Genomic DNA, 13,148 nt, shown 5'->3' with positions numbered 1-13,148 from the left:
CATCCTGGTCCTGACTTCTATTTGTGGTCACGGAACAACAACCAGCAACAACCCCCAACCGAAAATTACATGTTCCTGACACATTTCCCACTGGTGTACCTCAGGGCTCCGCCCTAGAGCCCAGGGTTGTCTAAAGCAGTGTTTTTTTTAACCATAGATATCTGTATCGCAGCTGTGGTCCCTATGGGCCGTGGCCATACTCAGTTGTAGTAGACTATTCCACCACTTGTGGCAGAGAGGACAATGTCAAACAAACAGAAGAAGTCTTAGAAAAGTTACTTAAGCGCAAAAATTAGGAAAGGATTTTCCTTTCACACTACGACTACTAAACATCGTTCTCATCCTGGTCCTGACTTCTATTTGTGGTCACAGAACAACAACAACCCCCAACCGAAAATCACATGTTCCTGACACATTTCCCACTGGTGTACCCCAGGGCTCCGTCCTAGAGCCCAGGGTTGTCTAAAGCAGTGTTTTTTTTAACCCTAGATATCTGTATCGCAGCTGTGCTGCCTATGGGCCGCAGCCATACTCAGTTGTAGTACACTCTTCCACCACTTGTGGCAGTGAGGACAATGTCAAACAAACAGAAGAAGTCTTAGAAAAGTTACTTAAGCGCAAAAATTAGGAAAGGATTTTCCTTACACACTACGACTGCTAGACGTCGTTCTCATCCTGGTCCTGACTTCTATTTGTGGTCACTGTACAACAATCAACAACAACTGAAAATCACATGTTCCTGACACATTTCCCACTGGTGTACCTCAGGGTTCCGCCCTAGAGCCCAGGGTTGTCTAAAACAATGTTTTTTTTTAACCATAGATGTCTGTATCGCAGATTTATATTGATTTATTTTTTTTCCCGGTCCCAAACTGAGGTCTCTCAAAAAGGAGCTTGGTTTGGTATTACATTTTTTTCCCTACCTTTCTAAGGTGCGCCGCCCTTGTGGCGACTCATCAGTCTTCCTGTTCTGTCTACCCCTGTCTACTGTATGTTCTTGTACAGGTTTTGTTCTAAAAAAAAACAAACCCACATCTCGTTGTACTTTTTAAGTGCAATGACAATACAGTTCCATTCCAAAAACTAGAGGATTTCCAAACCGATATTGATATCAGTCCAATTTTTAGCAAAAAACAAATATTGGTGTTCTTCTTATACTGGTTAAAAGAGCCTGCTTTAATCGATGTCCACATACGTAAAATGTGAAAGCCAATTTTTTATTCTTATAAATGTATTGAGTAAGGGCTTACTGATACGATACTGATATCTGTCCGATATCAGCAAAAAAAAAACCATAGATCTCATCCTGGTCCTGACTTCTATTTGTGGTCACTGAACAACAACCAGCAAAAACCCCCAATTCCGACCCTCGATGCTGAATGCCAAGCAGGGAGGTAATGGGTCCCATTTTTATAGTCTTTGGGGTTTGAACTCACAACCTACCGATCTCAGGGCGGACACTCTAACCACTAGGCCACTGAGTAGGTTAGTAGCTATCGCATTTTTGGAAAAGTGGAGCCTTAATTTACATTGAAGCCTTTTTTTCTAGTCAATTGCTCTGTGGAGCAACCCAGGTGTACCGAAACCTGGCGCCGTTGGACATTTACGTGAAAAGGTAAGCCTGTCGGTGCCAAACAAGTACCAGATTCGGTACCCATCCCTAGAAACAAGCCTTGTTTTCATCACAAACATTCTACCACGAGGCAAACTTCTCCATAAGTATGATATCCATTTTCAGTGTTTTCGGCTTCCTTAGTGTCAATCCTCAGAATTGCTCCGAGTCCACTTTAATCGGAGCTGACAGTTTTTGGCGAGGAATTGATAACAGCGGTCAAGAGTCTGCGTGTCAGCAACGTTGCAAACATTTCTCTCCTGCGGCCTTGATGGTCCTCGGCGTAAAAAAACAAGAATGGCAGTGCATTGGAATTGACTGTAGTCAAAACAAAGAACCATTCTCTCTCTCTCTTTTTCTGTCTTTCTTCCATTTTGCTTGTGCTCTACTTACATTTTTGGCACCCACATGAGAGTTGTCCTTTGCACATTTCTTTAATGCTCTTGATATGTGTGTGTGTGTGTGTGTGTGTGTGTGTGTGCAAGTGGTACCGCGGTACGACTCTCAGGGACCCTCTTAAGTCCTCCATGTTTTTAATCACCACCAACTCCTACCATCTAATTAATCATTAACATTTCTCCTGCTGATCCCTAACCTTCTGGGGACACCTCCAGGTACAGCCCTGATGTGTGTGTGTGTGTGTGTGTGGGTGTGTGTGTGTGTGTGTTCTTGTATTTCTGTCCTTCTTGAGACATCAACAAGGAAAAGTAGCTTCCATATGAGGACCGGTGAACAAGTTAGGACCGTAATCATGGTCCCAATACAGAAAACCATTGCATCTAATACCAGAGTCCGTGAACATTGCTCCAAAAGTGTTTCTGTAATATTGCAATATTTTCTCGTAAAATCATGACTTTTTCGTGTAAAATGATGATCTTTTAATGCAAAATGGTGACATTCGTCATGTGAAATTTGGACTTTTGTCACAATATTGCCAGTCTTTTTGATGTTCTTGTAAAACACTGACATTTTTTGAGTAAAATTATGACTTTTGTCATGATTTTAAAGTTAAAGTTAAAGTTAAAGTGCCAATGATTGTCACACACACACTAGGTGCGGTGCAATGAACCTCTGCATTTGACCCATCCCCACAGGGGAGCAGTGAGCAGCAGCGGTGGCTGCGCCTGGGAATCATTTTTGGTGATCTAAAGGCTTAGTTGGCCACATGCGTGGACAGCCCCTTTTAGCTCTTATTTCCAAAATTGTGTACACTACTGAAATGGGGTCTTATGGCCGCTTATGTGGACACTTATACTGCCATCTGGTGGTGTCAGAAGAGTATAACATACAATGGAATTTGGAAAAAAAAGTGTAAAAATAAGAATGAGCATGTCACTAAACATGAAGTACACGTTTGTTACTTATGGACTAAGTACATCATATCAAAAGATGATTCTTAGTTTTTATTCTAATTAGGGTCCAATAAGCCCAAATAGCAAAGAGAAATAAAAAAAGCATGTAAACAAACAGCTTGGGCCTTAACCGCCAATTCCAACCCTTGATGCTGAGTGCCAAGCAGGGAGGTAATGGCTCCCATTTTTATAGTCTTTGGTATGACTCGGCCGGGGTTTGAACTCACGACCTACTGATCTCAGGGCGGACACTCTAACCACTAGGCCACTGAGTAGGTTATTATTATAATATTGCCAACATTTTTAAGTTTTCTTATAAAACTGTGACTTTTGTCGAGTAAAATTACGACCCTTTTCCTAAAATTGCCAACAATTTAATCTTTTCTTGTAAAATTGCGACTGTTATTAAGTAAAATTCCAACTCTATCGTAACATTGCACACATGTTCAGTTTCTCTTGTAACATTTTGACTTGCGTTGAGTTGAGCATTGAGCCAAATACTTGAGTCCGTGAACATTGCTCCAAAGAGTTTCTGTAATATTTTCTCGTAAAATCATGACTTTTTCATTTTTTAATGCAAATTGTGACATTCGTCATGTGAAATTCTGACTTTTGTCACAAAATTGCCAATCTTTTTCATGTTCTTGTAAAACAGTGACATTTTTTGAGTAAAATGATGACATTTGTCATGATTTTGCCAAGTGAAATTCCGATTATTATTATAATATTGCCAAAATGTTAAAGTTTTCTTATAAAATTGTGAGTTTTGTCGAGTAAATTACGACCCTTTTCATAAAATTGCCAACATTTTCAGCTTTTCTTGTAAAATTGCGACTGTTATTGAGTAAAATTCCAACTCTATCATAACATTGCACACTTGTTCAGTTTCTCTTGTAACATTTTGACTTGCGTTGAGTAAAATGACGACTTTTATCATAACGCTGACCAAAATCCTAAGTTTTTCTTGTGAAATTGTGACCTTTTTCTTGTGAATCATTTGAAGAATGATAACAAAAAAAGCCCCCGTTGAAACGTTGCTACCCTACCGCAAGGATAAATGTGTAACACTCACTCGGTTACACAATTACACCACCTCAATTACACAACATCCTAAACATTACAGGGAGTTACGTCAGCTCGTCGTGTTACAGACCGAGCCCTGCAGGCCAGTCTCTCCCATCCATCATTGCATCGAATAGAGAGTCAAATACTAGAATATGTGAACATTGCTCCAAAGTGTTTCTCTAATATTGACATATTTTCTCGTAAAATCATGACTTTTTCATTTTTTAATGCAAATTGTGACATTCGTCATGTGAAATTCTGACTTTTGTCAGAACATTGCCAATCTTTTTGATATTCTTGTAAAACAGTGACATTTTTTGAGTGAAATTATGACTTTTGTCACGATTTTAAAGTTAAAGTTAAAGTGCCAATGATTGAAAAAAAATCTAAAAAAATCTAAATAAAATCTAAAAAAAATCTAAAAAAAATCCCTAAAAAATCCCTAAAAAATCTACAAAATAATTTAAAACAAATCTCTAAAAAAATCTAAAAAAAATATTTAAAAAATCTTTAAAAAATCGAAAAAAAAATCCAAAAAAAAATCTAAAAAAAAAATCTAAAAGTTTTTTTTTTTAAAATATCTAAAAAAAAAACTAAAAAAATTCTAAAAAAAAATCTAAAAAAATTCTAAAAAAATATCTTTAAAAATCTAAAAAATATCTAAAAAGAATCTAAAAAAAAAACTAAAACAAATCTAAAAAAACATCCCAAAAAAAATCTACAAATAATCTAAAAATAATAATAAATATTTCTAAAAAAAATATAACATTTTGTGGGCGCGGCTCATACACCCGTGCGCTCTATAGTCCGAAAAATACGGTAGACCAACTTACAACAAATAATTTATCAACAATGCTTTTTAGTCTGTAACAGAAAATTACAATGTACAAAATACTTGATTTACCGTATTTTTCGGAAAACCGAATCATACGAAAAAAGGGGTGTGTTATGTCATATATTAAATTATTATTTTATACATTGTTATGAACTTGGCCCACATTAAAAAAAACAGCTTGAATGATTACATGTAAATGTCTTTTTAGTGTTGCTGAACAATTTCCGCAAAAGTGACCGCTTGCTGGCGGAGAACGGCAACACCATGAATTATTGAACCCCGGCTGCGGTGGAGGCGTAAGAGCGCCGCCTTGGCGTGACCGGCCTGGGGTTTGTTTTATTCATAGAACCTGGCCGAGCTGCTAAAAATGGCCGGCGTACACGCATGTGGGTGTGAACAGATGTGTTTTGTGCGGCCTCGCCGTCTTTTGTCGTGGCTGGCGGGGGAGTCCCCAGCGTGCAGCGCGGCCACACGGCTAAAGGCGTATGGATAGAAATAAGAAAAGAAAAAAAAAAAGAAGCTATTTTCTCATCTTCACGTGCCGTCTTGTGGTTCTCGCGCTCGTCTTCCTCATCGGCACGCTTTCCACATCGCCTTTGTTTCCCTCTCCGACCCTATCTCCTCCTCGCCGTGCCGTCTACAGGCGGTCCAGCACTTCACTGCCAGCAGTGATTTATTCTGCTTCATCAGTACACATTGCACATAACACTGGAGCAGGTTGCAGCCTGTAGGCGCACACACACACACATACAAACACACACACACACACACACACACACATACAAACACACACTTGCACACACGCCCTGATGCATGGGAGAGACTGGCCTGCAGGGCTCGGTCTGCAACACGACGAGCTGACGTGACTCCCTGTAATGTTTAGGATGTTGTGTAATTGTGTAATTGAGGTGGTGTAATTGTGTAACCGAGTGAGCGTTACACAGCTTGCGCGACTCTCCGCACGCATTTATCCGTTTCAACGGAGGCTTTTTTCGTTATAATTTTTTGTATTCCATCAAATGATTCACAAGAAGGTCACAATTTCACAAGAATTTTGGTCAGTGTTATGATAAATGTCGTCATTTTACTCAACGCAAGTGGAAATGTTACAAGAAAAACTGAACATGTGTGCAATATTATGATAAAAGTTGGAATTTTACTAAATAACAGTCGCAATTTTACAAGAAAAGCTGAAAATGTTAATAATAATCGGAATTTCACGTGGCAAAATCATGACAAAAGTCATAATTTTACGCCAAAAATGTCACTGTTTTACAAGAACATCAAAAAGATTGGCAATATTGTGACGAAAGTCAGAATTTCATATGACGAATGTCACCGTTTTACATTTAAAAGTCATCATTTTACATGAAAAAGTCATAATTTTACGAGAAAATATTGCAATATTACAGAAACACTTTGGAGCAATGTTCACGGACCCTAATATTTGGCTCTCTGTTAGATGCAATGGTTTTTCCGTATTGGGACCATGATTACGGTCCTAACTTGTTCACCGGTCCTCATATGGAAGCTACTTTTCCTTGTTGATGTCTCAAGAAGGGCAGTAATACAACAACAACACACACACACACACACGCCCTAATGGATGGGAGAGACTGGCCTGCAGGGCTCGGTCTGCAACACAACGAGCTGACATGATTCCCTGTAATGTTTAGGATGTTGTGTAATTGTGTAATTGAGGTGGTGTAATTGTGTAACCGAGTGAGCCTTACACAGCTTGTGCGACCTCTCCGCACACATTTATCTTTGCGGTAGGATAACAACGTTTTAACGGGGGCTTTTTTCGTTATCATTTTTTGTATTCCATCAAATGATTCACAAGAAAAAGGTCACAATTTCACAAGAAAAACTTGTCAGTTTTAAGATAAAAGTCGTCGTTTCACTCAACGCAAGTCAAAACGTTACAAGAAAAACTGAACATGTGTGCAATGTTATGATAAAAGTCGGAATTTTACTCAACAACAGTCGCAATTTTACAAGAAAAGCTGAAAATCTTGGCAATTTTATAAAAAGGTTCTGAATTTTACTCGACAAAAGTCACAATTTCATAAGAAAACCTTAACATTTTGGCAATATTATAATAATAATCAGAATTTTCACTTGGCAAAATCATGACAAAAGTCAGCATTTTACTCAAAAAATGTCACTGTTTTACAAGAACATCAAAAAGATTGGCAAAATTGTGACAAAAGTCAGAATTTCATATGACGAATGTCACCGTTTTGCATTTAAAAGTCATAATTTTACATGAAACAGTCTTAATTTGACGAGAAAATATTGCAACATTACAGAAACACTTTGGAGCAATGTTCACGGACTGTAGTATTTGGCTCTCTGTTAGATGCAATGGTTTTTCCGTATTGGGACCATGATTACGGTCCTAACTTGTTCACCGGTCCTCATATGGAAGCTACTTTTCCTTGTTGATGTCTCAAGAAGGGCAGTAATACAACAACAACAACACACACACACACACACACGCCCTGATGGATGGGAGAGACTGGCTTGCAGGACTCGGTCTGCAACACGACGAGCTGACGTGACTCCCTGTAATGATTAGGATGTTGTGTAATTGTGTAATTGAGGTGGTGTAATTGTGTAACTGAGTGAGCCTTACACAGCTTGTGCGACCTCTCCGCACACATTTATCTTTGCGGTAGGATAACAACGTTTCAACGGAGGCTCTTTTCGTCATCATTTTTTGTATTCCATCAAATGATTCACAAGAAAAAGGTCACAATTTCACAAGAAAAACTTGTCAGTTTTAAGATAAAAGTCGTCGTTTCACTCAACGCAAGTCAAAACGTTACAAGAAAAGCTGAACATGTGTGCAATGTTATGATAAAAGTTGGAATGTTACTCAACAACAGTCACAATTTTACAAGAAAAGCTGAAAATGTTGCCAATTTTATGAAAAGGGTCGGAATTTTACTCGACAAAAGTCACAATTTCATAAGAAAACCTTAAAATTTGGGCAATATTATAATAATAATCTGAGTTTTCACTTGGCAAAATCATGACAAAAGTCAGCATTTTACTCAAAAAATGTCACTGTTTTACAAGAACATCAAAAAGACTGGCAATATTGTGACTAAAGTCCAAATTTCATATGACAAAATAGACCTGAATAGACCCGCTCATCGGCACTGTGCCTTATAATCCGGTGCGCCCTATGGTCTGAAAAATACGGTATATACTAGTGTTGTACGGTATAGACTTAGACAAACTTTAATGATCCACAAGGGAAATTGTTCAACACAGTAGCTCAGTTACAATGATGGAAAGTGTAAGGATGGAAAGGACAATGCAGGTATAAATAGACTAAATATAGCAATATAAAATATAACATATATACGAATATATACATAGTATTTGTACAGTATATTAAATATACAGATATATTATATTATGTGTACATTATACAGTGCGGGAAGGAAGCTGAAGGAGCCTGTTGGAATATGAACTGCGCTGTCCGGTATTAGTATAGCACCGCGATACTAATGAATCATTTTCGGTACTATACATTGCTGGTTTTACGAGCACAGGAGCATGTTCGGCAGCGCACAATCACCGAGTACTTACAAGCAGACACAGTGTGTAGACAGAAAAGGGAGAACGGACGCATATTGGCTTAAAAACTAACAATAAAGGTGAAGTTATAACACTGAAACGCCCTCAGGAAGAGGTGCTTTAAGACATGGCTAGCTAGCTAGCGGCTAACGTCCATCCGCAGTCACTAATCCTCGTCTCCGTGGCGACAAATAAAGTAAGTTTCTTACAAGTATCATCCCTGCAGGACGAGGAATAGCTAAACATGCACATCAAAATGTAAACAAACGCCATTGGTGGATCGACACCTAACATCCACTGTAATAATATCAAGTACAAGCACGTATCTAGTCGATACTACTATGATTACGTCAATATTTTTTAGCATCACAACATCTTTTTCATTTAAAAAAAAAGTATTTTATGTGTATAAACTCAGGAAATATGTCCCTGGACACATGAGGACTTTGAATATGACCAATGTATGACCCTGTAACTACTTGGTATCTGATTCATACCCAAATTTGTGGTATCATCCAAAACTAGTGTAAAGTATCACAACAACAGAAGAATAAGTAATTATTACATTTTAACAGAAGTGTAGATAAAACATGTTGAAAGAGAAAGTAAGCAGATATTAACAGTAAATGAACAAGTAGATTAATAATAAATTTTCTACCACTTGTCCTTAATAATGTTGACAAAATAATAGGTAGATAAATGACACAATATGTTACTGCATATGTCAGCAGACTAAATTAGAAGCCTTTGTTTGTTTACTTACTACTAAAAGACAAGTTGTCTAGTATGTTCACTATTTTATTTAAGGACTTAACTGCAATAATAAACATATGTTTAATGTAGATTTTTTTGTTAAAATTAAGGCAATAATGCCATTTTTTTTGTGGTGCCCTTTATTTAGAATAGTACCGAAAAGTATTGAAATAATTTAGTACCGGTACCAAAATATTGGTATCGTTACAGTATAATGGCTTTTTTGCAGATATCCGATATTGTCCAACTCTTAATTACCGATACTGATATCAACCGATACCGATATATACAGTCCGGGAATTAACACATTATTATGCCAAATTTGGACAACCAGGTATGGTGAACATTAATAAAATAAAATAAGATAAATAAATTAAAAACATTTTCTTGAATAAAAAAGAAAGTAAAACAATATAAAAACAGTTACATAGAAACTAGTAATTAATGAAAAGGAAAAAAATTAACTGTTAAAGGTTAGTACTATTAGTGGACCAGCAGCACGCACAATCATGTGTGCTTACGGACTGTATCCCTTGCAGACTGTATTGATATATATTGATATATAATGTAGGAACCAGAATATTAATAACAGAAAGAAACAACTAGGGATGTCCGATAATGGCTTTTTGCCGATATCCGATATTGTCCAACTCTTTAATTACCAATACCGATATCAACCGATACTGATGTATACAGTCGTGGAATTAACACATTATTATGCCTAATTTGGACAACCAGGTATGGTGAAGATGAGGTCCTTTTTAAAAATAATAATAAAATAAGATAAATAAATTAAAAACATTTTCTTGAATAAAAAAAGAAAGTAAAACAATATAAAAACAGTTACATAGAAACTAGTAATTAATGAAAATGAGTAAAATGAACTGTTAAAGGTTAGTACTATTAGTGGACCAGCAGCACGCACAATCATGTGTGCTTACGGACTGTATCCCTTGCAGACTGTATTGATATATATTGATATATAATGTAGGAACCTGAATATTAATAACAGAAAGAAACAACTAGGGATGTCCGATAATGGCTTTTTTGCCGATATCCGATATTCCGATATTGTCCAACTCTTTAATTACCGATATCAACCGATACCGATATATACAGTCTTGGAATTAACACATTATTATGCCTAATTTGGACAACCAGGTATGGTGAAAATTAATAAAATAAAATAAGATAAATAAATTAAAAACATTTTCTTGAATAAAAAAAGAAAGTAAAACAATATAAAAACAGTTACATAGAAACTAGTAATTAATGAAAATGAGTAAAATGAACTGTTAAAGGTTAGTACTATTAGTGGACCAGCAGCACGCACAATCATGTGTGCTTACGGACTGTATCCCTTGCAGACTGTATTGATATATATTGATATATAATGTAGGAACCTGAATATTAATAACAGAAAGAAACAACTAGGGATGTCCGATAATGGCTTTTTGCCGATATCCGATATTCCGATATCGTCCAACTCTTTAATTACCGATATCAACCGATACCGATATATACAGTCTTGGAATTAACACATTATTATGCCTAATTTGGACAACCAGGTATGGTGAAAATTAATAAAATAAAATAAGATAAATAAATTAAAAACATTTTCTTGAATAAAAAAAGAAAGTAAAACAATATAAAAACAGTTACATAGAAACTAGTAATTAATGAAAATGAGTAAAATGAACTGTTAAAGGTTAGTACTATTAGTGGACCTGCAGCACGCACAATCATGTGTGCTTACGGACTGTATCCCTTGCAGACTGCATTGATATATATTGATATATAATGTAGGAACCTGAATATTAATAACGGAAGGAAACAACCCTTTTGTGTAAATGGGGGAGGGAGGTTTTTTGGGTTGGTGCACTAATTGTAAGTGTATCTTGTGTTTTTTATGTTGATTTAATAAAAAAACCAAAAACAAACAAACAAAAACGATACCGATAAAAAAAAACAACGATACCGATAATATAATATATACAATAGGTCTTGTTTTGGGAGTGCACCTGAAGTCCTGGTAATTGGAGTATATATTATTGAGGTGTATGCATGTATTCATGTGAGAGCGCATAGAGAGAGGAGGCGCTGCCCCATGGATACCTGTGACCTGGTCCACCAGGATGCGGGAGGTGATGATGCGTCCGTACTGCGAGAAGAGCTGCTCCAGCTCCTTCTGGGTCATGGTCTTAGGCAGGCCGCTCACGTACAGGTTGGCGTCACGGATGGAGGCCGAGCTGGGGCGCGCGTACGAGACCTGCAAGACAAAGACACACACAGTCAAGACACGGAGCAAGGGTACTTTTTCTACAACAAGTGTGTGTGTGTGTGTGTGTGTGTTCTGGCAATGCTGACTTAATGGAGACATCACTCTGTATTTAAAAAAAATATATTTTCTTGGATTTTAAAATCTTTGTTTTTTAATTTGGACATATTGTACCGTGATATTTTGATATCTTTACATCCCTACCATCCATTTTCTACCGCTTGTCCCTCTCACTATGCAAAGCGAAAGCCATTTATCAACAACACCCAGTTCCTTGGGCAAGACACTTTACCCCACCTTCTCCCAGTGCCACACACACTGCTTTAAAAATAGTAACTTAGATATTGGGTTTCACTATGTAGAAGCGCTTTGAGTCACTAGAGAAAAGCGCTATATAAATATAATTCACTTCACTTCAACATCAAGAAATACATGGAGAACATGCACGCAGGGTTGGCATCCACACAGTTCTACTTTTGTCCAGCAGATGGGGCTAAGAGTGATAATTAAACTCCTTGTTGAGTTTTGAATAGAGAGATCAAAGATTTTACTACACAACTATTGTAAATAAACAATAGTGATGTTTAGTGTGTGCGTGTGTGTGTTCCGGCAATGCTTTCCTAATGGGGACATCGCTCTGTTTACACAGTCACCTTAGGGCAGGGGTCGGCAACCCAAAATGTTGAAAGAGCCATATGGATTGGTAGGCGTCACTTCCGCCTACCAATCCCCTAGCAACCGGGAATTCGTTGAAAACAAACCAGCTCACAGCGAACACAGCATTGACAGAAAAAGCATTTAACGAGCGTTGTGGCTTGGAAGTCGGCGTTAAATCCTTCATTTACGCATTTTTACTTATTCGCATATCGTGTGAAAAAACGAAAATGTATTATTTGCGTCAGACTCGTCTCAGTGAACTTTAAAGCTTCTCAGGCTTAGCTTAGCTTGCTAGTTAGCTTAGCCTGCGCGCTACTAAGAAAGAGACGCGGAAGTTATCAACAACAAGATCAAGTGTTAGTGTATAAAATATTGAGAGATTTGAGGGCTACATGTATTGAATGGCAACATGAAAATTATAGGGTTTATTGGTTTTTAAAAACCCAACTGTTAAGTGCAAATTTAAACGGAACCGGTTTTCGAAAATAGCTAGCGAGGCTATAGACCAGGGGTCACCAACCTTTTTGAAACCAAGAGCTACTTTTTGGGTACTGATTAATGCGAAGGGCTACCAGTTTGATACACACTTAAATAAATTGCCAGAAATAGCCAATTTGCTCAATTTACCTTTAACTCTATGTTATTATTAATAATTAATGATATTTACACTTAATTGAACGGTTTAAAAGAGGAGAAAACACGAAAAAAAAAGACAATTAAATTTTGAAACATAGTTTATCTTCAATTTCGACTCTTTAAAATTCAAAATTCAACCGAAAAAAAGAAGAGAAAAACTAGCTAATTCGAATCTTTTTGAAAAAATTAAAAAAATAATTTATGGAACATCATTAGTAATTTTTCCTGATTAAGATTAATTTTAGAATTTTGATGACATGTTTTAAATAGGTTAAAATCCAATCTGCACTTTGTTAGAATATATAACAAATTGGACCAAGCTATATTTCTAACAAATCATTATTTCTTCTAGATTTTCCAGAACAACAT

The 13,148-nt window shown here is 36.9% G+C and overlaps 1 protein-coding gene across 7 annotated transcripts in view; it reads right to left on the bottom strand.

The window, feature by feature from the left end:
- Positions 1-13,148, bottom strand: part of elavl4 (ELAV like neuron-specific RNA binding protein 4) — a 324,532-nt gene that overhangs the window by 57,766 nt on the left and 253,618 nt on the right. For 5 of the 7 annotated variants that reach the window (XM_062027930.1, XM_062027928.1, XM_062027926.1 and 2 more), the window contains one exon: positions 11,325-11,477. In XM_062027930.1, the coding sequence (XP_061883914.1) occupies positions 11,325-11,477 (153 nt within the window). Of the gene's footprint in view, positions 1-11,323; positions 11,478-13,148 lie in introns of all 7 variants that reach the window. The other 2 variants (XM_062027931.1, XM_062027929.1) reach the window with 1 other exon arrangement.

This window comes from Entelurus aequoreus, linkage group LG19, assembly GCF_033978785.1.
Source record: "Entelurus aequoreus isolate RoL-2023_Sb linkage group LG19, RoL_Eaeq_v1.1, whole genome shotgun sequence".
Classification (NCBI taxonomy): domain Eukaryota; kingdom Metazoa; phylum Chordata; class Actinopteri; order Syngnathiformes; family Syngnathidae; genus Entelurus; species Entelurus aequoreus.
Note: the sequence above shows the minus strand (reverse complement) of the source record. Positions and strands in the feature narration are given on the sequence as shown.